This window comes from Tursiops truncatus, chromosome 11 (genome assembly GCF_011762595.2).
Source record: "Tursiops truncatus isolate mTurTru1 chromosome 11, mTurTru1.mat.Y, whole genome shotgun sequence".
NCBI classification, from domain to species: domain Eukaryota; kingdom Metazoa; phylum Chordata; class Mammalia; order Artiodactyla; family Delphinidae; genus Tursiops; species Tursiops truncatus.
Window position 1 is genome coordinate 53241992 of NC_047044.1, and position 26966 is coordinate 53268957.

The 26966-nt window shown below is 39.9% G+C and overlaps 1 protein-coding gene, 1 long non-coding RNA gene and 1 other non-coding gene across 8 annotated transcripts in view; 1 reads left to right on the forward strand and 2 right to left on the reverse strand.

The window, feature by feature from the left end:
• Nucleotides 1–8721, reverse strand: part of MON2 (MON2 homolog, regulator of endosome-to-Golgi trafficking) — a 119946-nt gene extending 111225 nt beyond the window's left edge. For all 4 annotated transcript variants that reach the window (XM_073788423.1, XM_019918267.3, XM_019918266.3 and 1 more), the window contains exon 1: nucleotides 8224–8721. In XM_073788423.1, the coding sequence (XP_073644524.1) occupies nucleotides 8224–8334 (111 nt within the window). In that variant the 5' untranslated portion in view covers nucleotides 8335–8721. The remainder of the gene's footprint in view (nucleotides 1–8223) is intronic.
• On the forward strand, nucleotides 429–535 carry LOC117314389 (U6 spliceosomal RNA). Its single transcript, XR_004529136.1, has one exon. It is a non-coding gene; the product is annotated as a U6 spliceosomal RNA (small nuclear RNA).
• Nucleotides 8722–10903: 2182 nt separating the features above from the next.
• The window catches only part of LOC109547206 (uncharacterized), a 43156-nt gene continuing 27093 nt past the window's right edge, over nucleotides 10904–26966 (reverse strand). The window contains exons 4-5 of one of the 3 annotated variants that reach the window (XR_012324310.1): nucleotides 13493–13541; nucleotides 10904–12036 (exon numbers count right to left, since the gene is read on the reverse strand). This is a non-coding gene — a long non-coding RNA (uncharacterized lncRNA). Of the gene's footprint in view, nucleotides 13542–26966 lie in introns of all 3 variants that reach the window. The other 2 variants (XR_012324311.1, XR_002172961.3) reach the window with 2 other exon arrangements.

Genomic DNA, 26966 nt, shown 5'->3' on the forward strand with positions numbered 1-26966 from the left:
AGGATCCCACATGCCGCAGAGCGGTTGGGCCCGTGAGCCATGGCCACTGAGCCTGTGCGTCCGGAGCCTGTGCTCCGCAACGGGCGAGGCCACAACAGTCAGAAGCCCGCGTACCGCAAAAACAACAAAAAAAACCCTCTGGCTTCTAGGAAACAAATTTCCTTTAAGATACATATCAAATGAAAGACTGAAGTGCCGATTACATGTGGATAGCTAAAGATATATATGTGGTACCCCTACATATATGGTATCCCTTTTTTTTCCTTCTTTAAAAATTTAATCTCCTACAAGTATCTAATTAGCACCTCTCAGAAATACAAATGCTTTGAACTATGATGCACAGAAGGACAAAGATGCAAAACTGACCCTTAAGGAGAAATTTAGAAAAGAAATACCATAGCAGAAGGTAAAACATAAGAGTTATAAGGGTGCTCGCTTCGGCAGCACATACACCAAAATTGGAACGATACAGAGAAGATTAGCATGGCCCCTGCACAAGGGTGACACGCAAATTCGTGAAGCGTTCCATATTTTTAAAGATGTTAAAAAAAAGAGTTATAAGGAAATAACTTATAAAGTAAGCTTAAATGAAAGTTAAGAAAGCAGAGGAAAACATATTAGCTTGAAAAGTCTGGGCAGGAGCTGCAACTGTTCTTGCCCCAGCACCAGCTAGTACATGGCACACAGCCGGTGTTCAAAAATTATCTCAGGAGCAAATGAATGAATATATGAATGAGTGAATTAGGGAAGAAATGAGGACATTATCTGTAAAGTTGGTTCATTCAGGCAACAAATAAATAAGCAACATGGGTTAAATTAAAGGTAGAATTTTAGCTATAAAAAAATGGAAGGAGGTGATTCCAGGACAGCAAAAGGAACCTCAAAAGCCACAGCATGGAAGAGGGAAGGAGTATTTGGAAATGGGCATATCTGGCATATGAAGAGAATATGGGCATATTTGGAGAATGAATAGCAGGCAATAGAGTTTGGCTGAATTATAAACACATTTGAGGAAAAACTGAGGGTGATGAAAGGTTGGGAAGATCAATAAGGTCTGAAATGCTATGCTGAGGAGTTCCTAAGTACAGAGTAGCCACTGAGAGTTTCTGACCTGTTCAGGTACATTATTCCGGTGGTAACATACAGAGTGGTCTTTTGTGCCATTAATGCACATCAAAGCTCAGTCATAAGATTGAAACCTGGAGCTAGAATAATAGCTAAGAAAATAGAAAAGAGGTGAGATATGTTAGAAATTACAGAGCTGGAAGGAACATCTGACAATGAATACAACGTAAAGAGAGTTGAGGGAGAGAAGACAGCCACATATAACTAAGGTAAGCAACAGTGATAAATACCATTAACAGAACAAGTGAAATGTGGGGACAGGACAAGTTTTAGAAAAGTAAGTTCAATTACCAGAAGTTCTATCTGAAGTATGTGAAAGATACTCTGGTAGATGTGTTTAACAGACAGCTGGAAATACAGGTCTAAGCTCAGTAAAGAGAGCAGCGTTAATGAAGTAGACTTAGAAGTCATCAGCACTGTAGTAAGGCCAAAAGCAATGGGAGTAGATGAGAGTGCAAAGGAGATGAGCACAGATAAAGAAGAGGTCTCAAGACAGAACTTGGGATACACCTATATGTAAAGAAAACGAGAAGGAATACTGAAAGAGGAAGGAGAAATAGGAAAGTAGAATGTTACAAAAGTCAAAATGAGAATGACGAATAGCAACAAATAGCCATGTTGCAATAGAGTCAATGGATGCAACATTCCTAACCTAGTGGAAAGACAGTATTTTACGCAACTCTTGAGTTAACTTCAAGAAGATAAAGGCAGGTTCTCATTGATTTTTGTATTTCCTGCCATGATTTACACTTAAGAAACTAACTTCTATTAAATGATAAGAGTAATAGCAAAACCCTCTATTTTCTACATGGTTAAAAATAAGCTACACTTCTATAAAAGAAAAAAGGAGGAAAATATTTTCATTTCTGGAGACTGTCTTCCTTTTTGGTTTATTAGCCTGAAACAATGTCTTTTCTTTCTTCTATGTCACCAAAGCACAATGCTAAGAAGATAATACATTCTTTTTTGACTAAACTATGTTTTCATTGTCCTTTGCTCTCTATTCATTTTCATGAAAGTAAAAATACAATGGTCAAAATCTTAGTAAAAAAATAAGCTATGTATGCTTTACACTTTAACAATAAATTTCAGTGGCTATGGTACTAACTTTCATAAATATATAAAACACGCTAGAGACTAATCAAAAGCTTTTTAAAAAGCTCTCATTGTAAAATGCTCTTAGAATACTGCAATAAGCTTGTAAAATTTTCCTAGATGTCCTAGTGAAAATGTTACTGCTTATATTACTCTTGAAGTTAACATCTAAAATATTTATCAGAAGAAGATGAATTTAATAGACCCTAGGAATCTAATGTACCTTTTCTGGAATAAAGTCAACAGCAGCATAAAAAAAAAGAGTAGAGTCAAAATCTAAGATCACTAGCATGTCTACATAACTATGTAAAATTGCATTATACAGGAAAGTAAGTCTCGACCAAAATAATTTATAACTCCTTACCACACTTGTCATACTGCTCTGACTAGTGCTGACAAGTTTTTTGAATAAATTGTGAAAACTTATTTCAGTGTATAAAACATGGATTTATTATTTATGCTGAGGAAAAGAACACAACTGGCTGTATCATGAGCAAATTTCTCTGACCAACGTCAACAGGAAGAAAACTATAGTACGTTATAGGATACTAAACAAAAACAGCTCCTAATTAAGCATGTATACATGATCCAGCCCCCATTCTTCACTGTCATAAGGTCCTGAAAATGAGATCTTCACCCTAGCAGAAGAGCCAGCTGACTTGGGCCTCAGTCCCCAAATAGCTGGTTGAAGGGAAAATCCTGTCATGGTAAGTAGAGGGCATCTCTCTCACCAAGGGTCCCCGCTCAGCCAGCTAATGCATAAAAACAACAGACACTGAGGAACTCTACCACAGGAACCTTTGCTTTTATAGGCAAAAATCCCTGCCAACCAAAACTTAAATGTATAAGAAGAAACAAAGTACACATCTGGGAAGACTACTTGTGCTTTATTATATACACCCTTACTGATTCCACTTCATTTAAAAAGAGAGAGAAAAAAACCCATCCTCAATCCTAATTCTGACCACCTCAAGTCAAATGATCTTCATTCCCTTTCCTCTTCTATCACCCACTCCCTGGACTTCATCATCCTCTAGTGCAGCACCACTTGGCAATGTGAAATCCAATATCTCCACTTTTGTCCCTTTTGTCCTTATCCTTCTAGCTCTCTCACTCCCCAATACCACTGTTCTTGGATTAAAGTGTTCCAATTCAATTAAATTGCTGCTAGTCCCTTAACCTTTCCATCTTGCAATCAATCAAAGTTGTCTTGGATTGCCTTCTTTGGGAATCCAACCTAGATCTCATGATCCATCATCATTTCAACCACCTTTCCTGTGAAGACTCTTAAGTGTTCCAAGTCAATTTCTCCTTCACTTCTACAAAGTGATCCACTGCTCCCCTCAAACTTCCTATCACTATTTTCACCACAAACTACTCCTAGCAACAAGCTTGTTTCCTATCTTACCAAGAAAACAGAGGCCATAGGTCAAACTGTCCACAAATTCCTATCCCTCCATTATGCCCCTCGTTCAAATTTATTACATTCAAATCCATTTTTTTTCTTTTACCCTTCTTCTGTCAAAAGATAATGTGTCCCTTCTCAGATTGAAAGCCAGTTCATACACTTAAGCCCCTGAAACTCCAGCTTTCTCAAGGACCTTGCTCTAGCCAAGTATTCCCTTTCTCTCCCATATCCCTAACCTTAGTCACCCCAGCTGCCTCTTTCCCTTTAATGCTGTTATTTCCCAAAGTTCCTCCTGATATTCTCGTTCTATACACTCTTCCTGGGCCATTTTATCTACTCCTGTGGTTTCTACTAACATGTATAACTGACACGCCTAAATCTAAAATTCTAGACTTCCCTCTTAAGTACCAAACCATCATTTTCAAACACCTACTGATCATTTCCACTTGGATGTCACACATAAACCTTAAACTTAATATTCATGACTACTCATTTTCTCCAAAAACATTTTTTCCTCTTAGTGATTTACCCAGTTTCCCAAGCCAGAAACCTGGGAGGTATCACAGATTTCGCTTTCTACATTATGAAAAGGTCACTGTGCCCTGGTGATTTTACCTGCTAAATCTCTCTAATCCATACTCTCTCTTTCACCCATGTCTACCACAATGCAAGCCACTTTCTGTCTACCCCTACTGCTACCTCAGTGCAGACAATCATCTCTATAAAATTTGCTCTCTATGCCTCAATCTCAATCCCCTCTAATTCTTCCCTTCAGTACTGTTACTGTAATGTTACTGAATATAAATTTGATATTACTCCCTCTCTTAAAAAGCCTTAATGGCTTCCAATCACCTTCAGCATGCAATTTCTTTTACGTGGAATACAAACATGTGCTATTTCCTCTGCCTAGAATGACCCCCTTCTTCTCTTGGCTGGCTTCTACTCATCCTATAAAGACTCAGCTCAGGAATTACAAACTCGCTCTGACCACACTTCTAGGCTCAATTAGATCCCCCTCATCTGTTTCCACAGAGTAGTGCCTGCAAACAGAAATGACCAAAAAGGTTTTATTCGTTAAATACATAAAACCTCAGAGTTTCCTGCCTCTGCAGGCCACTGAATATCAATTACACCAAAGTGATTTTACAAAGTTTTAAAGTAATTTTTAAGACAATGAAAAAAACTTTTCATACAAATATTCCAGAACAAATTAGCTAGTACGCCTACACTAAAAAAAAAGCTTCCCTGGTGGCGCAGTGGTTGAGAATCCACCTGCCAATGAAGGTAACATGGGTTCGAGCCCTGGTCCAGAAAGATCCCACATGCCATGGAGCAACTAAGCCCATGTGCCACAACTACTGAGCCTGCACGCTACAGCCCACAAGCCACAACTACTGAGCCTGCGTGCCACAACTACTGAAGCCCACACGCCTAGACCCCGTGTTCCGCAACAAGAGAAGCCACCACAATGAAGCCCGTGCACCACAGTGAGGAGTAGCCTCCGCTCGCGGCAATTGGAGAAAGCCTGCACGCAGCAACAAAGACCCAACGCAGCCAAAAATAAATAATAAAATAAATAAATTTATTAAAGAAAGAAAGAGAGAGAGAAAGAAAGAGAGATAGATAAAGAAAGAAAGAAAGAGAAAGAAAGTTATACTGCTGAAGCATGAAAATTCATATTTAAGGAAAATAAGGAGAAAAAAGAGGAAGGACTATTGCTGTTATTATTTAATTACTATATTATAAAATGACAAAATGATATTATAGCCACTATAAAAACAACTTAATATGCAAATTGTTTTGTAAATGAAAACAATTAAGTTGGAGAAAACTGTAGAAAATCCAAAGATAAGTAATAAGTATCAGTAAGTAAGACATTATCCTTTATCAACACTCTTTTCTTCTGTTTTTGTAACAGATTTGAAATCTTAAAAAATCCAGCTTATTATTAATTAAGAAAAATATTAAAGCCAAGCACTATGGCCAAAAAGGTAGAAATTATTAAAACTTAAAGACTAAACATAGAATGTCTCACTTCATTCTACCTTGTTTATAAAGTAATGGAGAGGGACTTCTCTGGTGGCACAGTGGTTAAGAATCCGCCTGCCAATGCAGGGGACATGGGTTCAAGCCCTGGTCCGGGAACATCCCACACGTCGCTGAGCAACTAAGCCCGTGCACCAAAACTACCGAGCCTGCGCTCTAGAGCCCATGAGTCACAACTACTGAAGCTCGCGCGCCTAGAGCCTGTGCTCCACAACAAGAGAAGCCACTGCTTGCCGCAACTAGAGAAAGCCTTCATACAGCAAAGAAGACCCAACGCAGCTAAAAAAAAAAAAAAAAAAAAAAAGTAATGGGGAAGGAGACAACCATTCCAAAGCACATATGCAGTTAGCACTGTATTGTATTAAGTTCTTGAGTAGGCTTTTAAGTAGTTCAAAATGACTATTTTGCAGATAATGTTTGTGAAGATACTGGGAGAATGTTAACCAGCAAATCAGTATACAGATGGAAAAGCTTCTTATACATAGAAAGGCTTTGCCTTAGGGTCTACCAAGCATACCTCTCCCCTGACCCCCACCCTCCTAAAAAATAAATACTACTAAAAACTTACCAGTTCTTTTAAGAACAAAAGTCAAAATACAGCACTGCTATCAAATTACCAGGGAAAATTTAATTCAACCAAAATATTTCTTGAAAGTCAAGCCTCTCTCCTAAAAAAACATCACTATTAGGCTAATGACTTCATTCTTGTTTTACACTTGTGACACAGTCAAGGTTTTTTTTTTCAATTCCTAAAGGACTGCCCTAAGCATATTAAAAGTGCCACTGGTTAAGAAGTCAAAGTTCTTATATCCAACAAATTCTTGTGGAGCCTGTACTATACACAAAATTATGTATCAGAGATAATCACACCAAAAGTTACTTTTGCCATAACCTAGAAGACTAGGTGCAATTACTAAATACCTCTTTAGCTAAGGTTCAAGTAAAAAACGCTAATGAGCTTTATTGAAAGTTCCTAGATTAGAAAGGGACTGAGTTTTAGAACTTTGTAAATTAGCTGTTTGGAGCTCTGAATGCATTTTCCAATAGAAATAATGTACTAAATGGCAATTAAATCCGCAAGCCAGCCCACAAAAGCCTATGATACAGAGGAATCACAATTTTTATATGGATTATAAGAACTGGGAATAGCCGGTTCTATAAATTATTGTTAAAATTACAGAACAGGATTTGAAATTTTCTAATTTCCTTACAATTAGAACAGCCTATTTCTTTAAAATTATTTAAAATGGCCAAATTGTTTTTTTGTGTGTTTTTTGGCCAAATTCTGTAAAATACTTTTTATAACTTTGAACAGATCATATAGAGAAAATAATGAAAATCGATATCACAACAAACTACTGACTGAAATAAAACTTATAATAGTCATCTTTCCAAAAGTGGCACATCTGGTTTCCATCATTGGGTAGGTAATATTTTCTTACTTTATTAAAAAAAATACTAGATGGAGTTTGTTGAAGAATGATGAGACCAAAGCACTTACAGAAAAGTTACGGTTCCTTAGAAGTCTAAAATTCAAACTTTATTGGGTAAGTTCTAATTATGAAATTGCAGGTACTCCAAACTACATTAAATAGGAAGAAATATAAAATAATTGCTTTTACAAAAATGTCACTGAAATATCTTATTTCAGAAACGTGAAAAGAAATTGAGTAGCATCTTTAAAAAGTTTAAGAGAAATGAAATGGCATCTTAAGATAAAAAGCCAATAGAGACTAAATGTTAATAATTTCAATTCAGGAACTATTTGGAGAATTTAATTTGTATATATTATTAACTTGAGCCTGTTTAATAATACGCTTTTTCCCTCTTAAGACTTTCTCATCATAATGTAATAAACCCACTATTTAACCCTCTTTTACATCAGAAAGAAAACTGAAGCTCAAAGAGGTTAAGTAAGATGTCTTTCTGTTTTGCTAGCACTTAAATTCAGGTGTATTCTATTTGACTCTAAGCCCAAACTTCTCAGTACAGTATTGCTCATAACAAGGCTTAAATGATTCCTGTGGCTCTTCACTGTTTGTCCTAAGTCAGGTGTCTCTAGATAATTGAATACTTCATGAGATTGGTAAGAGTTAAGCTGCATGACCCATGACAAAGAAGGAAAGCTACTTCCAATTGAGCGATATATACTATAAACGCAAAGGGGCACAGACTGTACAACAACTATGATTATTAGTTTTTAGAAGCAACGAACATAAGTTTCTGAATCCTGCCGTGACCAATTTAGTGTTTGAAAACGGCCAGAAAAGGGGAGGGTACCATACACCTAGCTGAATTCGCTGAATCGGCTCAAGCCGCGAACTTCGTTCCTAAATCTGGTGGACAGGACGGTAGAGAAAATGAAAGCGCCTCACACTCGCCAAAGCAAACTATAAAAACGCTTGTGGAAAAAACCACCGGTTCGTACATGTGGAAAGGTGGAGGGCCAAAGGGGAATCAGACAGGGCTGGAGGATGCAAGTGAAGGACGGGGTCTAACAGGACCGGCTATGCTCACCGTGCCTTCTCCCGAAGTCGCCCGAAGCTTACCTCCTTGACAGGTGGGAATTTCTTCTTGCATTCCAGGGACAGGGCCCGCAAGTCGCTCTGCATATTCTCCAGCAGCTTCTTAACCGCCTCGGGGCTGTTGGTGCCAGACATGATCCACCAAGCTCCGTGCCAATTTCTGAGCGGCGCAAACGAACTCCGGCACCTGTCAGCTCCGTGGGGCGACAGGCAGCTCCTTCCAGGAGCCTCCGGCCCTTGGGCTGTCCGCCTCTAGGGCTCCGCGGGGGCTCGGCCCAGCCTGGGCAGCGAGCCCGAGCGCCCCCGACAGCCTCCTCGCAACTCCCCCGGCTCTTATCCGAGGGGCCCCCGCAGTCGCCCCGCCCCGCTAGCCTCCGCCGGCTCTGGCAGAGGAGCCCACAAGGTGGGCAAGTCCCTCCCGCTGACGCAGGCTGGGCCACACCGGTTGTCACCAGCCAAGCTGGTGAGAAGCTTCAGCGATGTCTCGCCGGACCTCCCAGACTCCCCGACGCCATTAGCCGAGTCGCCCACAATTCCGAGCGCGGCCGGGACACGTCAGCTGCACTTCCGGGCACCGCGGCCACCGCCTCCGCCGCGGCCAACCCGGGCGGCGAGCCTCAGGCAAGGCGTGGCCAGGGGCGTGGTCACGCTCCGGGCAGGCCCGGATCAGGCCCGGGGCGCTTCCCGGGGTCCCCGCTCCCGGCCTCCGAGCCGGCTTGAGGCGCAGTTTGCCTCGAGATTGGCTTCCTTTTAGGTGACAGGTGTCTGAATAGAGCCCCTGGTACTCGTTGTTGTACCTCTTTGCGTATGTTTGTGTTAAATTGTATTTCGGTGTAAACAGTTTGCTTCCTTTCGGATTAATCTTCATTTGTCTTGTCCCTCTTCATTTCTGCCTCTTCGAATCTCGGGGCTAGTGGCCCCAAATCAACGCTTACCTTCTGTTAATTTTTTCCCCCTGAGGACCTAAATTGCAATTCCTCCACAAAGTTGTACAAAGCATGCTGGTGCACTTACTGCGGAGCCGTCACTTATTTTCCTAATCTGTAAAATGGAACATTAAACTGCCCTCTATTCCAAACCCTCCGCTGGTTTTCCATTTTGCCCAAAGTAAAAGCCAGAATTCCTCTTTTCACCTACCTGGCGCTCTGCGATCTGTCTCACCTCCTTTACTGCGTGTCTGTCTCCTCGCTAAAATGAAAGTTTCAGAAGCGTTGGGTTTTTTTGTTTTGTTTTGTTTTTTTCTGTTTTGTTCCCTGCTGTATCTCCAGTGTTTAGAACAGTGCTTGGCGCAAAGTAGGTGATCGATTAATATTTGTTGAATGAATGGATACCCTACTAAAAACAGCATTTTGATGCTCAAATAAGGAACCCATATAAAAGCCTTCATTAGGTCTGAAGTGCCAAACACATGGGAGGCAAAGATAAACAGAAACGTCATCTGTGCTTCTACGAAGATCCAGGTCACTATACTTTTGTCCAAAACATTTTGCAGCTAATGAGTAGGAAGCAAAGAAAGGTAGAGGGAAAGCCTGAACCAGGGTAAAGGTAGGAGATGAAGAAATGAACACCTTCAGACAACTGAGCTAATGACACCTTTACAGGACGGAAGACAGGGACCTATGAGATTTTCAGTGGGCGGCAGTGTTGGTTGGAAAATAAGAAGGCCTTGCACCACAAGTAATTTGTAAACTAAGCAATTTTTCTTTTTTTTCCTCTGAGACAAAGCAAAGCACGGGTGAATAAAGGTGGCAGATGAGGTAAAAGTAGGGAGGTCCTAGAACAGTAGCTTGGATCATTTGTGCCTATCACACAACTTCTGGGAAATTTGACAGCTGTATTAGAAGATGTGAATTTAGCTAAAGAATAAAAACTTTGGCAGAATTTTCACAAAGGCAGCCACATACAATATGCAAAGGAATGGGCACAGCTGTATTCTACTAAAGCTTTATTTCCAAAGTAAAAAGAAAAAAAAACTTTGGCAGAATACAGGAATATGTGGCAGATGTTATTCTTGAGGTCCCAGGGAGCTTTTTAAAAATGAGCCTCTAATAACTGGCCTAGTAATCTATGACAAGTGTCCCCAACTCCCCAGGCCATGGACCGATACTGGTCCACAGCCTGTTAGGAACCTGGCCGCACGGCAGGAGGTGAGCGGCCAGCGAGCAAAGCTTCATCTGCCACTCCCCATCGCTCCCCATCGCTCACATTACCACCTGAACCATTCCCCCACCCCATCCGTGGAAAAACTGTCTTCTACGAAACCAGTCCCTGGTGCCGAAAAGTTTGGGGACCGCTGCTCTAGGATTGAGATCCCATCTAGTGCCTTTTCCTATGTAGCCAATTTTTCTATTGAAATTTATTTGTTTTTTTAATAAATTTATTTATTTTATTTATTTATTTTTGGCTGCTATGGGTCTTCGTTGCTGTGCATGGGCTTTCTCCAATTGTGGAGAGCGGGGGCTAATCGTGGTTGCAGTGCACAGGCTTCTCATTGCAGTGGCTTCTCTTGTCGCGGAGCACAGGCTCTAGGCACTCGGACTTCAGTAGTTGTGGCTTGCAGGCTCAGCAGTTGTGGTGCATGGGCTTAGTTGCTCCGTGGCATGTGGGATCTTCCCGGACCAGGGCTCAAACCCGTGTCCCCTGCATTGCAGGTGGATTCTTAACCACTGCGCCACCAGGGAAGCCCTATTTGTTTTCATTATTAGTAACTTTGGCATGATTTACTCAAAATCAATCTTCCTAGAGTCTTTTACATCTCTATTATATATAGTTGAGGGAATGCAGTTGGAATTCATTAATTAAAAGTGACACAAAATGATTTGAAACGCCAAAATTTTCTTAATGTGTAACAATTACCTATATCTAGTATTCTGTAAATTTCTTTAAAAAAAACAAAAACAAATAGTTTTCCACTTACATATGCCCAGAGAGGCTGTATTGCCCCAGGAACAATGCATGACTTTATTCCAAAACCAAGCAAGTTAGCAAAGGTAAAAACAATTTTTGGTTTCACAAGTTAAGAAATCAGATAAACTCAGGAGTTAGCATTCTGAAAACAGAATCATTTCTCTTTTAGTACCCAAAACAAATTTTTCAAATATGTATTATTGTTTTCAGGTATATCAGGAAGTACTTTTAAAATTGTAGCACACCTGTAAATGTTGGTATGAGTGTAATGTGCCTACAGAATCTGTCTTCATTGAACATCACACTAATAAATGCCTGATAAATGTAACCTTTTATTACCATAAGTAATGCTTTTACAGCATTATCAAATAGTAGCTAAGCCTCAGGCTCTCAAGTCAAAAAGCCCTCCATTTGAATCTCTGCCCTGTTAGTTACTATCTGGGTGATTCCAGCAAATTATTTAACCTCTCAAATTTTCAGTTTCCACTTCTTTATTTATTTTTAATTTTTAACTTTTATTTTATTTATTTTTTTATACAGAAGATTCTTATTAGTCATCAATTTTATACACATCAGTGTATACATGTCAATCCCAATTGCCCAGTTCATCACACCACATCCCCACCCCCCCGCGGCTTTTCCCCCTTGGTGTCCATACGTTTGTTCTCTACATCTGTGTCTCAACTTCTGCGCTGCAAACCGGTTCATCTGTACCATTTTTCTAGGTTCCACATATATGCGTTAATATACGATATTTGTTTTTCTGACTTACTTCACACTGTATGACAGTCTCCAGATCCATCCACGTCTCAACAAATGACCCAATATCGTTCCTTTTTATGGCTGAGTAATATTCCATTGTATATATGTACCACATCTTCTTTATCCATTCGTCTGTCGATGGGCATTTAGGTAGCTTCCATGACCTGGCTAATGTAAACAGTGCTGCAATGAACATTGGGGTGCCTTCTACTTCTTTAAAAGAAGAAAATACAAGTGCCATCTCATGAGGTAGTTCTAATATCTAAATGAGATATTGCAGGTAAAGCACAATACCTAGCACACATTAAGTGTTGAGTAAATGTTTTAAATAGAAAAAGGTAACTTTTGAGGTCATTACTCACGCTAAGTGTTTTATTAACTTCTAAATAGACTTAATTATCAACAAGTTTTAACTTTCTAGTTGAAAATTAGGAAACCCATCTTTTTCTGAGCCTTTGTTATGAATCTTTTAGAAAGTTAATCTAACAATGAGCATGTATTCATGTGTAAGAAGAAAACATCTAATATCATTCTGAAACATCTATCTCAGTTTAAGGATGACATACAAATATTACTCAATCTACCTTGCTAGTTGTTCAATCCCTGAGATTTCATCATCATTCATTTATTCTCCTCTTGGACTTTTCTCTCTTTCACCTACTTCATAAATATTAGTATTTCCCAGGATCCTGTTCCCAGCTCTCTTTTCTTAGTTTATCCTCCCAAGTGATCTTATACACACCATGACTTCAATTCCTACCAATCCATTGATATCACCCTATATAACCTCCATTTTGACAAATACCAATAGAATGTCCAGATTAACAGAAATACCACAATAGGGGTAACACTTGGATTTACATATCTAAGGGATACAGAAAGGAATATAGTTGTAATATCAACCAAGATATGAAAGTGCAAGCTTCTAGACCTTCCAAATACTCAGACCTTCTGGAATATATAACATCAGACCTTCTGGAAACTTTACTTCCCCTTCAGTCCTAGCCTTATATACGTAAAGCTAAACCGGTCCTATACATAGCCTTCTGAAGAGACTGCCTCACCTAGGCAAGGTAACTCATCAATCTCAGAGTTATACAATGGACAGTGTGATAGCTAAGGTGCAGTACAGAGGATATTCAGACATGAACAAATCCTATATTCTCAGCTTCCCTAGGCAAACACAGCCTAGTCCAAGAGCATCCCTAAAGTTAGTGCTAGGGAAATAAAACAAGAAATTGTTATTCAGATATCTCTGAAATTCATGATATCAAGCCCTTATACACAAGATTATAACTCCAGAGCTCTTGTGTGAGATCCAGATATGAACATTCCACTGCCTACTGGACTTCTTTACTTGGAAGTTTCACCGGCACCTGCCACTCCTCCCCATAAAGGGGTCGGTCCTCTTCATACGTCACATTTCTCAATGAAAGGCATCACCATCCATCTGGTTGCCCAGACGAGGAAACTAGGAATCAGACTTGATTCTTCCTTCTCCCTCACTGACTACATCTAAGCTGAATCAAATTCTGCTCATTCATCCCTCTTCGTAATCCAATTCATCGATCATCCATCACCATCTCTCGCTGATTTAAAACAGATTCCAAAGTATAATCTCTACCTCCAGTCCATTTTCAACTTATTTCCACATTGGTCCCAGGGTCTTCTTTCTGAAATGAAAATGTGAATCCCTTTTATAATTATTGTTTTCAGATTGAACTCCAAACTCCTTTTCATGGTGTACTAGTTAGATTATTTTTAGATACCTCAGGCAGTAGGGGTTCAAAGAATAGTGCATGAGAAAATGAGAGAGAAAGGAGTTTCAACCATAAAGCCAGGCCCCATGGGAATATAGGAAAAGCTTGGCTTCAAAGAGCCTAGAATGTAGTTTGAAAACTAGAAAAACCTTTGGTGTCCATACTGCTTGATTGATCTTAGCAGCAGATGCATTTTGCTTCCGTCTCCCTTGGATGCTCAAGTATTACCAAGACACAGCTACTCTATGTTTCTACTAATATTTCTCCTGCCTCTTCCAACCAGTTATCTCACTCCAATTCTACGCATCAGTGAGATTCTGTTTTCTTATGGCTTCTGCTTCCCTGTGTCTTTTGCTACCTCATGGTCTTTGCTGCTTTTCTTATTTCTCTGTGTCTATTTAGCTTCTGTCTCACTACCCTACCAACTACATATGTTCTCTTTATGTGTCACATTCATATTTCTAAAGAGAAAGAATCTAAGTAGTTCTGCAAATCACATATATATGGTATATTCCTATTTTGCTGTGCCTTTTGCTGGACCACCTCATAGGTTCAGAAAGATTACAGATTAACTGTTTTTGGAGAAGGGGACACACCTGGTTCAAACAGCTGTGGTCAAGGGTGATGGATCTATGTGGTCAGGGGAAGGGTCTCATGTGGTATAGAACATGGGCATCTGTGCTGAAGAAAATGTATCAGAGATCTGTTAGTTGAATGAATTAATAAGAAATTTTATTTGCAAATGTGTTTGTAAGTGCTTTCTTATTCACTTTTTATCAATAATTATATTTTAATTATTGTTTATAATCTAAAGCATTTGGAGATTAAAACTATGTTAAACTCATAATTAATAGCTATTGTGAATTTAATTTTAGTTTTATTTTAGTCTCACTCTATTATTTTTCCTTTGTCATCATTAATTCTCTCTGAATTATTTTTCCTGAAATCAATTCATTTCCACAGTTTTCTTTTTCAAAGAATTTTACTTAGTCCAGAAATGGTCTTTAATGCCTCTTGGCACATACTGTCTGTGTACTTCTTAAAGAATATTCTCAAAGAATCCCTTAAGCTTTAATTTTCAGAATTAAAAATTATAACTTGCTGGCTGGTCTAAATTACATACTACCTGAAGAACACAGATGATTTCTTTACACAATAAGAAAATGATTATGAAAGACAAATTGTGAATAGAGAACCTATAACCTACTATTTCAAACATCATGTTTCTAAATGTAAACAATAAGTTGTTTATATATTACTTATGCTTACTTTCCAAAATGATTTTTTAAACATTTTATTTTCTGTCTTTATTGTAACCTCTTTACGAACATAAAATGATTCTTACATATGGCCCATCAGAATTTGGTCCCTGTTGTGTGGAATGGCAGTAACAATGAAGTAACAATGAAGGAGCAAGTTTTTTAACAAGATAGCCATCTTCACTGCAAAACTGCTCTTAGTTGGTCCTTCCCAAAATCATTGTATCCATCAGCTACCAGAGTGAAAATGGTGCAGAAGTAGTTCTGCTTTGAGAAAGAAGAGGGAACAGTCACCTCTGATAGATGTCCTCCACTCCTAGCAGTTCACTGAACGTTTTAACCAGCCGAGGCAGGAGTGGCAGTATATAGATTTGCCGGGTTGTTTCTATATTACAGAGATTGAAATGCTCCACTGCACCGTTTTCAGGGTCCAGTGGATTAGACTCTTTCATCCTGTGATGATGAATTCTCTAGAGACATTTAATATTAACAAGAAATCATTTTAGAGATATTTCTTCTAATAGTTGTTATTTCTATAGCATCTTAAAGCCTTGTCCTTTATTCTTTCTTTCAATCTTGTTCCTGAGGCCAAGACCACACTGTCTGGTTGACCCCAGCTCCTTTCAGTCAGTTCTCTCATTGCAGGGCTCACACTGGAAACCCATATGATGGGGGCTTCAGGCCAGCTTATCCTTCATAACCTTCATTCTGAGCTTGTTTCTCAAACCTGACTCTGTCCTTTGACCCCCGCCTTCCTGGCTATATTAAGCTGGGTTCCCTGGGCGCAGACCCTAAGGAGAGATTTGTGTGCAAGTAATTTATTAAGGACATGTTCCCAGAAGAAGCCAGTAGAGAGTAGGGGAAGCAGGGAAATGGAAGAGACCAATCAGGCAAAGCCCCAAGGAGGGCAGGGGAACGTTAGGGAAGCCTCTAGGCAAGGGATCTGTCTCATGTACATCAGCCACATCAGCCGTTGGCCAAAGGCTCTCCCAGGTCTTCTGGCTCTCCGTGTGTAGGAGGCGAAGAAACCAGAAGCCCAAGGGCAGCTCAAGACGCAAAAGCACACTGAAAGGGGAGTAGAGAAAACAGCACAGGCTGCACAGAAATGATGAAAGCGACAGATCTGGCAGAACGCTTCACTACACTGTCTTACTGGGCCACTGTCAGTCATTCCGTCCTCTAGATCAAACCATCCCTGAGACCCTCTTACCCCAGCCTCCACTGTTGGAGCAGTGCTCTCCCACCAGGCATATGCCAGCGCAGTGGTTCTCAATTAGGAGCGACTTTTCCCCTGCTCCCATCCACCCTGCCCTGGGACATTGGGAAATGTCTGGAGACATTTTAGATTGTCACAACTTGAGGAGGGGATACTAATTGCATCTGGTGGGTAGAGGCCAGAGCTGATGCCAAACATTTTACAATGCCCAGGGCAGCCCCCCCTAACAAAGAGTTATCCAGTCCAAAATGTCAGTGGTGCCAAGGTTGAGAAACCTTGCATCTAGCATCAGTTTCGGAAGTTAGATCACTGCTTTGTTCTCCAGTGTTTGAAAACCTGGCTTGTGACCTGCCTGGTACCCCGATTCTCTAGAATGATTCTCATGAATCCCCAGACTCCTTCTCAAACTGAGAGTCAGTCCCTGAGCCCCAGCCTCATGTCATGTCCACCTGCCTGCATGTCAGAATATTGCCTGCTTCTAGGTCCCTGTATCTAGGAGCTTTGTCTGACCACACGGGTGAACAAGCAGTTCCTCTAGCTGGAACTTCTTGAAGTCAGTTATCCTCCCTGAATATTAATATCATCTGTGTTTGTTAATCTGTTCTTGGGTATCAAATGCCACCTCCCTGTCTAGACTTCTTCCTATGGCCTCAGTTTCATTTATTCTCCTCTGGCCGATTCTTCCCACTTTTCACCGTACTGCTCTTTCATCAAATGGGCACACACAGTTTCACACTCCCATCCTTCCTGGTTAGCCCAGCCTCACTGTAGTTAATACATCTGTGTCCAGCTGCTTGACTAGACGCCCCAAAATGTATTTTAGAGTTAGAAGATGTGTCCCATAGAGAGCTAGGAGATCGCATTGGTTTAGCTTAATATTTCCTAACTGGGAAAATCAGGAAAGAGGTGTCCATGCAAAGCAGCATCTAGGCTAGGTTTGTCTTGTAAGTCCTCCTCTAAGTCTGAAGAGAGAACAGTTCCCACTTCTAGAGCAACTGTGTGGGAATCTCTATAATAAATGCATTTACTTTTAGACCCACTAATTTTTTTTGCTTAGTTTAATATCAAATTAAAAAAAATCCCTCTTGAAATTTTTAAAGGACTCAGCAGCAATAAATTGGCTGTGTGGTCTAACACACTGCATGATATGCATATCCTGCCCCCAAAACAACAAAATAAATGGAAACAATGAAATTAATTTATGTTTTATGATGTGAATATAAACTGACGAGAGAATTAAATCTCTCAGGTCAGTAATAATAAGTCTAACTTGCAAAAAAACATAAATGTATTTACTATCTCATTTAATTTAACATTTGCAAAAGAATCCTGTGAATTAAGAATTACTGTTTCTATTTTACAGATGAGGAAGCTCAGACTCAAAGAGATTAATTCACTTACTAAAAGTCCTCTAAATAGAAAGTTGTGAGTCAGGATTTCCAGTCAGGGATTTTTTGTTTGTTTTTTGTGGGTTTTTTGCCACACTCCACGGCGTGTGGGATCTTAGTTCCCCAACCAGGGATCGAACCCGCGCCCCCTGCATTAGAAGGGCAGAGTCTTAACCTCTGGACCACCAGGGAAGTCCCTCAACTCAGGTTTTTTGACTATAAAATTTGCGCTCCTACTTCAGCTGTATTTCAGAAATGACATGTTGTCCCATGAAAATCTGGTAAAGCTTGAGGCGTTTCCCCCCTTAATCTATTTCCTGAAGATTTTGTTGATTATTCCTTTCAGATTGATTATTTGTTTAAAAAGAAAAAACTTTAGGTTTGTCATAACACTCAGTACATTTCCCTGTGGAGAATAACATACGTTCCATTTAACTATAAGCTTATTTTCCTGTCTCCCCACTATACTACAAGTTCTTCAATGGAAAGGCCCTTGTATTATTCATTGCTATACGCCTGGCAACTGGCAAATATATACCTGGCTTCAATAAACATTCATTTTGGTTACGTGGATTCTTTTCCTCTATCAAATAGGAACAAAGATACTGAGAAAGTTATCAAGACAAGAATTCAAGCAAAGGACAACAAAATAAGGGATAGGGTATACACACTAGGCAATCTGATCCCACAGAGATAACTGGGATAAATTTTGGAAGTGAGGGCCGCCATGTACCTGCCACTCTGCGTCTTTTCCCACATAGCTGTTTCCTTCCCTTAAGAAACATCGATACTCGTTGCATTAGTGAGTGAATGAGTGATTGACTGAACAGATGAATGCTGCTCCTAGGATGAGATTTCTTTCTTCAAATTTTAAGACCTGAACTGTAAAAAATATCTGGTCATTGTGGAAACAACTGTATGTGGCATATGGTGTGTGCCAGACATAAATGTTTCAAATCTTTGAAATAAAACTTGAGTAACAACCAAGATTTCTTCTTGAGATCAGTGAAAACAATGTAGATTCTTGATCGAGGTTTGGTTACTCTGCAGGCAGTCAAAGATGACTTTCAAGACTCTGGTAATATATCTGACATTTGATAAATCTTTTCTTTTATAAATTACTGTGTTACAGGATTAGTGACTTTACATTTTTAAAATCAGTTTTACAAGAATTAAAATCACACCATAGCAGGAATACAAAAACAAACCAGTCCACTTACATTCCCACCATCTGATTAAATTTTTTGGTCTTCATTTTTCTTGTTTCTTTATAGTTCCTGTCTACGTTTATGCCTAATTTTTACACATTGCCTGTCAGAGTGCCAGATAGGTGAACAGAGGAACACTTTGTGTACTTTTCTTTTTAAATATTTATTTATTCATTTGCCTGCGCTGGGTCTTAGTCGTGGCACACGGAATCTTTGTTGTGGCATGTGAACTCTTAGTTGCGGCATGTGGGCTCTAGTTCCCTGACCAGGGATCGAACCGGGGGCCCCTGCATTGGGAGCATGGAGTCTTAGCCACTGGACCACCAGGGAAGTCCCCACTTTGTGTCCTTTTGATAATAAACATTATCTGTTTGCTGAGAAAGTCACTTGTTCCCTAGACTAGGATCTGAAGTTCATGTTGTTTGGTCCTAGAGTTATTAAATCACTCTAGTTTCAGTTTTGTAGCTTTTTATTCATTTTTCTCACTTGTCTCTTTTCATTTAATTTCAGACTACAAAAAAAGGGAAGAGATGGGGTAATTCAACAGCTCTTGAATCCATAAATACATTTAAGAAGCTCTTTGTCTCAGTCTACCACCTGCACTTTCCCCTGGCAGTTCTAACTCCCTTCTCTTTCCATCTTCTCCCAGTTTTCCCATCTCCAGCCCTCAATACCCCAGAGCATGTTATCTTTTCTGCAGCCAAAAAGACGAGCAACAGGAAAAAAAAAGACAAGATTTTAAAAACAGGAAGTTATTTATTTTTTTGTTCCCTTCCCCCAACCATCCTGTTTCCTGGTTACCTGCTCTTTGCCTGACTCTACCATTAGCCAGACCATCTTCAGTCATCAGTATTACATCAGGTACAGCACTGCATTTATTTCTCAGCAACTGATCTTTTCTTTTTTCTAACCTGTTTCCATTTCAACAGTAAGTATACTCTGGTTCTTTTCAAAATACAAAGCAAGATCTTTTTAGAGTCATACAGGATTAGAGCTAGAAAGGACATTAGAGATCATCTAACCCTCTTGTTTTACAGAGGCCGCAGATGACCCAAGCTAGTCAGTGATGATTTAATAAATATAAGATTTCTAGCACTGCGCTTGCAGCATGACCGGTACTCAAAAAGTATGCGCTCCATGTCCTCTTAATACAAAACCTAGAATAGTCAGCGAATGTATTTTCCTCACTACTTTTATGCACTGAATAGTATATATTTTCATTGTAAGGCATTTAGGGGCCATTGGCTTTATTTTTTAAAAATTCTTGGTGAGGCCAGATGTCAGTCAAAATGGTAGAGTAGGTAGCCTGAAGGACCTGTCCTTTCATAGAAACACCAAAAAAATGAACAAAAACTGCCAGAATCAACTTTGTCAGAACTCTGGAATGTGGTCAAAGATTTATAGCAACCAAGAGAACACTGAATCAAGAAAAAAGTGTCTAAAGTGTTTTAACTTAGCCTTGCCCCACCCCCTCCCCACAGAGCAGCGGGTCTTCTGGCCGGCAGCTCACGTTCCTGGTGTGGATACCTGGTTCTGGAGGGAAGGAGTGGGGGCCTTGTTCCCAGGGAATTGTGTTTGTCTGCTATCATCTGTCTGCGGGTTCTCTGAAGGACTGACACAACACACTGCCTTTTGTTCGCCTGACTCAGAGCTCTCTCAGGGCAAAAGCGCAGCTAAAGGAAGGTAGTTTTTGAAAACATGGAAAGGCAAATGAACAAACTTAGGAATCTCTCTCTTGAACATATAACTATAGTCTAAATATCTATAATCTATTTATATACACATATATGCAAATATATGTGTATATAAATTATATACATACTATATATACATATATATATAACTATGTAAATGCAATTTACATATATATTTAGCCTATATATTCATATATGTATGAATACGTATATTTAGACCATGGACTGCCAGATATCTTTACAGAATGGACGAACAAACCTAATTTGTCACCAGCAGCACACGAGGGTTCCTGTATCTCCACCTTCCCACTAACATTTCACATTAATAGACTATTTACTTTTTGCTAATCTGATGGATAGAAAGTCTTATCTCACTGATTTAATTTGTATTTATGTACTTACTAATGGCTTTGTATATCTTTTCATGTGCATGTCAGACACTTGGGGTTCCTTGTCTGAGAGTCTGCCCGTTTCCATTGGGCTTCCTTGTCAATGTTGACTTGGAGGCATTTCTCATATATTCTACATACCAATACCTCATCGGTATTAGACAATACTAATGCTTTCTCCTAATTTTTTGGATGTTTATGAACTTTGTTCACAATGTCCTTCATCGAAAAGAAATCCTTAATTTTGATAAAGTCAAACGTTTTATCCAGGTCCTAGAGCAAGGGTCTTCATCATTTTTTTCTCATCATTTCTTCATCTTCAGGATTGTGCTTTTTGTAGTCCTGTCCAACCTCCAATTTTCTTCAAGTTGTTTAAGTTGAAGAGTAAGGAGCTTGCATTTTGTGGATTTAATTTTATCAGCCTATGCATGGATTTTGGAGAGAGGAGCATTCTACCAATTAATATGTTTCTGAACAGCCTAAGTTCTGCACAGAGCCTATTAACAAACCGGTATCTAAAGCACATACCGTGTGGTCATCAGGGTTAGGCCTGAATAATCCTTCCAGATGTTTCCTAATAATATAATTAGATATGCCTATAATTAGAGACTCATTTGCCTCTTTAGTATCTATACCCTTGAATCTTTGACCAGTCGATTCTATAGGGATGAAATCTGAGTTATTCTCCACTCTCCTTAGCCCTATGATTGACCTAGGTTATATTTTGATTTAATTATGAGTCTTTGGCTTTTTCAGACTATAAGTGGATCCTGGCATCTCCAGGACCCACAAGAAGTTTGGCTAATTGATAAAGGTCTGGAAGCCCTGGAGAATATGCCTCTAAAACTAATCCGAATTATGTAGAAATTTTCTGCTTTTTCATGGTTCAGGAAAGTCCTTTCTTATCTCATTTAAGGCAGATTGAGACCAATGCTTAAAAATAACTTGTCAGGAATCCCTTGGCGGTCCAGTTGTTAGGACTCTGCGCTTCCACTGCTGGGGCCCCAGGTTCCATCTCTGGTCGGGGAACTAAGATCCTACCATGCAGTGGGGCCAAAAAAAAAGACTTGTTGAGAAGGGGCAATTGAAGTCCTTCAACTTTCCTTCCTTGAAGTCCAAGTACCAGAAAAGTAGGGCCAAAGTCGTGAGTAACTATAGGGTAGTGGGGAGACAGCAAAGTGGACCAGGTTTGGCAGGGGGGTGGGGTGGGTAGATACAAGGAAGGTCAGGACGTGGTGGAGAGAGAGAAAAGAAGGAGTCTGAAGGAGCAGATGGATAAGGAGAGGAAAAGGAGGCAGGTATGAGTGTCTTTAAGGTTGGAATAGATGAAGGAGGAATGGGTGAGGAATAACACGGGAAAAGGATAGTTTTCTTATACTACTAGTCCTGAGGATTAGATAGGGAGAGGGTGATTTTGCAGCCTAATTTTGTAAAAGATGCCAAGCATGGCCACATTCCTTCAGCTCATTCTCAGCACCATCAGCGCTATGGCTGACAGCTGCTATAATGAAAATTTGGCTGGAGTATCCTTGGAAAATAGCTTGTTTCATGTAATGTCACAGAAACAGCAAAATCTCTCAGCCTGCAAATATCTGATATGTAAGGTTTCAGGCACCTACTTCGTATCCTGAATCCTATTTGTACATCCCAGCAACTATTTTGCCAACTCTCTTTGAAGTCATCACTCAAATGTTACTTCCTCACTGAAGCTCTCACTGAGCATCCAATTTAAAATTGCGCATCTTCCAACTCCCCCATCTTTCTTCCCTGCCTTTATTTTTCCTTCGTAGCATCTAACATACGGTATGGATTTTATTTATGTATTCTGCTCATCGTCTATCTCCCCCAACTGCATAGAGGCCCACAAGCGCAGTGGTGTTTGTTTTCTTCACTGCTGTATCACCAGTACCTGGCACATAACATATGCTCAATAATTATTTATTGAATAAATGAATTCCAAGGTGTTAAACAGACATCTCCCCGTCACAGGGGTTGCTGCATTCCTTTAAATCAGAAAACTAACTTTTATTATTCAGAAGCACCCCTCAATACCCCAAGCCACCCCTGAACTGCTCAGGCTTATAAGGAATTCCCATGGTGGAGGATCTATTCCTTAGTTTGAGTGATGTATGAGTCAGGAGACAAGCAAGAGACAGATGGCACTCTTAAGAGGAGTATTTGAGGATTGCTTAATAAATTGGCTATTTACAGAGGTTTGGGCAGGCTTAAAAGAATCCTTAAAAGGGAAGGTGAAACACCCTGGACTAAAATCCATTAGGAGCTCTTATCCACCCCCAAACCTGTCCCCTGCTTCCCCCTTGAAGAGACAAGGAGAAGGCCAATCATTGGAAGCTGATGACAGTAGTTGTAATTGTAGGAGTTGTGGCCTGTGTATAGACAGCTAACCCGCAGTGAGCCTGCAGGCAGGGAGCTGAGGAATAATGCCTGGCCATGACCCTCTTCCCTCCTTCTGCCCTCCTGCCAGTGCCTCTCAAGCCCAGCAGGAAGCCTGAGAGTATGGAATCTTATTGATGCAGTCTATTAAATTCAATTTCCAAGATTACTGAGAAGGGAGGAAACAGTGGAGAGGGGACTTAGAAGACAAAAAGGAAAATATCCAGTACAAGCGGTAATAATATACTGGTCAGTTATGCAATCTGTAACTCTTTTTTCTAGAAAACTCTTTTCTGCCATTGCCCAAGCCCCAAACTGATAAATTCCTGAGAGCCAACTGTATGTGACCCTGATTATTGTCATCAGGGTGTCTACTACCCATCAGCATCTCTACCTGGAACCCCTACACTTTAGCACACTCAGTACCTCTGTCTACAATCTATGGGATCCACCTGTTCTCAGCAGTAGTTGTAGGTAGCATGATGCCCCCCTTAATTAAGAACGTGTTTTAACCACAATCCACCCATTTACTGACTGCACACGTACCTAATGTACTTTTCCCCTTCAGCCCCTATGTCAGCAGACACTGGTAGCCAGTGACAGAATTAATAGTATTCTTTATTCTTTACTTAGGATAGTAAGGGCCTTTAACATCTGAACCAAACATAACTGAACCAAAGCATCATCTTTCTAACATCAAACTTGACTGCTACAGTATCGTTGGGAAAGCTTATGGAAAGTAGGCATTCCCCAGGACTAAGTAATCAATGTATTTCCCTCACCTACCTGCCGCTGCAGGTTGTCATTGTATCAGATGGTTCCAATTGCTACAGAGGGTGATCTGTCCATCTTCGGTTCTGTCTAGGTTTCTGGTCACAGACTAGGAGTATCCATATTAATAAGTCTCACTCTTGCCTGGATCATTCCAATACAGTTCCTTTGATCGGATCGCAAATTCAAACCCCTGCTCTGCCAAAGCATCAGATTAAAATAGGCAATTCTCCTCAGCTTTGCATCCCTGTCTCTTGTAGTCATTCCCCACAGATCAAAGTATGATAGAAACTTAGTTCACAAATCTCACACAGTAAGTAGGGCCATATTGGTATCCTGGTACCTCCCAACTACATGACCACCCTAGGATGTAACCAACATTCCTAGAATTTCACAGGTGTATGTGGTAAACAGAAAAATGTTCCCCCAAAGATGTCCATAGCCTAACCCCTGCTAACTCCCTCCACAGCAAAAGGAATGTTGTAGATGTGATTGAGTTACTTAAGGATCTTCAGCTGGGAAGAGTAGCCTGGATTATCCAGGTGGTCCCAATATAATCACAAGGGTTTTAAGGGAGACGTAGGAGGGTCAGAGTCACAGAAGGAGATGTGGCAACAGAAGTATAGGTATGTGACTGCAAGGGAGAGAGAAAAATTTGAAGATGTTGTGTTGCTGGCCCTACAGATGGAGAAAGGGACCATAAGCCAAGGAATGTAGATGATTTTAGAAGCTGAAAAAGACAAGGAAACAAATTCTCCCCTAGAATCTCCAGAAGGAATATAGCTCTGCTAAAATCTTGACTTCAGCCCATAAGACCCATTTCTGACTTTGTATTTCCAGAATTTTAAAATCATAAATTTCTCTTATTTTAAGCAATTACATTTGTTGTAATTGTGTTACAGCAGCAATAGGAAATTAATACTGGTGCCACCCTATCACTGGGTGATAAATAATGGAATGAAGTGGTTCCAGGACAGCAAAATGAATAACACGTGAGTACAGGTCTTGTAGTCACTCTTTTGCTCTTTTAACTAAACTTTGTACCAGCACACCTCAAACATATTGCAAGTTCGGTTCTAGACCACCACAGTGAAGCAAACATCGCAATAAGGTCAGTCATATGAACTTTTTGGTTTCCCAATGCATAAAAAAGTTATGTTTACACTATATGTTATGTTCCCAATGCATACAAAAGTTATGTTTACACTATACTGTAGTCTATTAAGTGTGTGATAGCATTATGTCTAAAAAACAATGTACACATACCTTAATTTAAAAATGCTTTACTAACACAGCATTGCAAAGCACCTATACTCCAATAAAAATTAATTTAAAAAATAAAAAAAAGCTTTATTGCTAAAACATGCTAACCATCATCTGAGCCTTCAACAAGTCATAATATTCTTGCTGGTGGAGGGTCTTGCCTGGATGTTGATGGCTGCTGACTGATCATGGTGGCGGTTTCTGAAGGCTGGGGTGACTGGTAATTTCTTAAAATAAGACAACAATGAAGTCGGCCACATCAATTGACTCTTTTTTCACAAATGATTTATCTGTAGCATGCAATGCCGTTTGATAGCATTTTACCCAGAGTAGAACTTCTTTGAAAGTTGGAATCAGTCCTCTCAAAACTTGCCACTGCTTTATCAACCACGTTTACATAATATTCTAAATCCTTTGTTGTCATTTAAACAATTTTCATAGCATCTTCACCAGGAGTAGATTCCATTTCAAGAAACTGCTTTTTTTAACTTATCCATAAGAAGCAACTCCTCCTCTATGAAAGTTTTATCAGAGCTTATAACAATTCAGTCACATCTTCAGTCTCTACTTCTAATTGTATTTTTCTTGCTATTTCTACCACATCTGTAGTTACTTCCTCCACTAAAATCTTGAACCCCTCAAAGTCATCCATGAGGGTTGGAATCAACTTCTTCCAAATTCCTGTTCATGTTGATATTTTTACTCCTTTCCATGAATTGTGAATGTTCTTAATGGCATCTAGAACGATGAATCCTTTTCAGAAGTTTTTCAATTGACTTTGCCCAGATCCATCAGAGGAATCACTATCTATGGCAGCTATAGCCTTATGAAATGTATTTCTTAAATAATAAGATTTGAACGTTGAAATTGCTCCTTGATCCACAGGCTGCAGAATGGGTGTTGTATTATCAGGCATGGAAACAATGTGAATCTCATTGTACATCTCCATCAGAGCCCCTGGGTGACCAGGTGTGGTCAATGGGCAGTACTATTTGAAAGGAATCTTCTTTTCTGAGTAGTAGTAGGTGTCAACAGTGGGCCTAAAATACTCAGTAAACCATGTTGTAAACAGATGTACTATCATCCAGGCTTTGTTGGTTCACTTACAGAGCACAGGTGGACTAGATTTAGCACAGTTCCTAAAGGCCCTAGGATTTTCAGAATGGTAAATGATCGTTGACTTCAACTCGAAGTCACCAGCTGCTTTAGCCCCTAACAGGAGCGTCAGCCTGTCCTTTGAAGCTTTGAGGCCAGGCCTTGCCTTCTCCTCTTTAACAATGAAAGTCCTAGATTGCATCTTCTTCCAATATAAGGCTGTTTTGTCTACATTGAAAATCCGTTGTTTGGTGTAGCCACCAGCATTCATTATCTTAGCTAAATATTCTGGATAACTCGCTGCAGCTTCTACCTCAGCACTTGTGGCTTCACCTTGCACTTTTATGTTATGGAGATGGCTTCTTTCCTTTAACCTCAAAAACCAACCTCTACTAGCTTCAGACTATTCTCCTGCAGCTTCCTTGCCTCTCTCAGCCTACATAGAATTGAAGAGAGTTAGGATATTTTTCAGGATTAGGCTTAAGGAAATGTTGTGGCCGGTTTGATATTCTGTTCAGACCACTACAACTTTCTCCATATCAGCAATTAGGGTGTTTTGCTTTCTTATCAGTCCTGTGTTCACTGGAGTAACACTTTTAATTTCCTTCAAGACCTTTTCCTTTGCATTCACAACTTGGCTAATTGGCACAAGAAGCCTAGT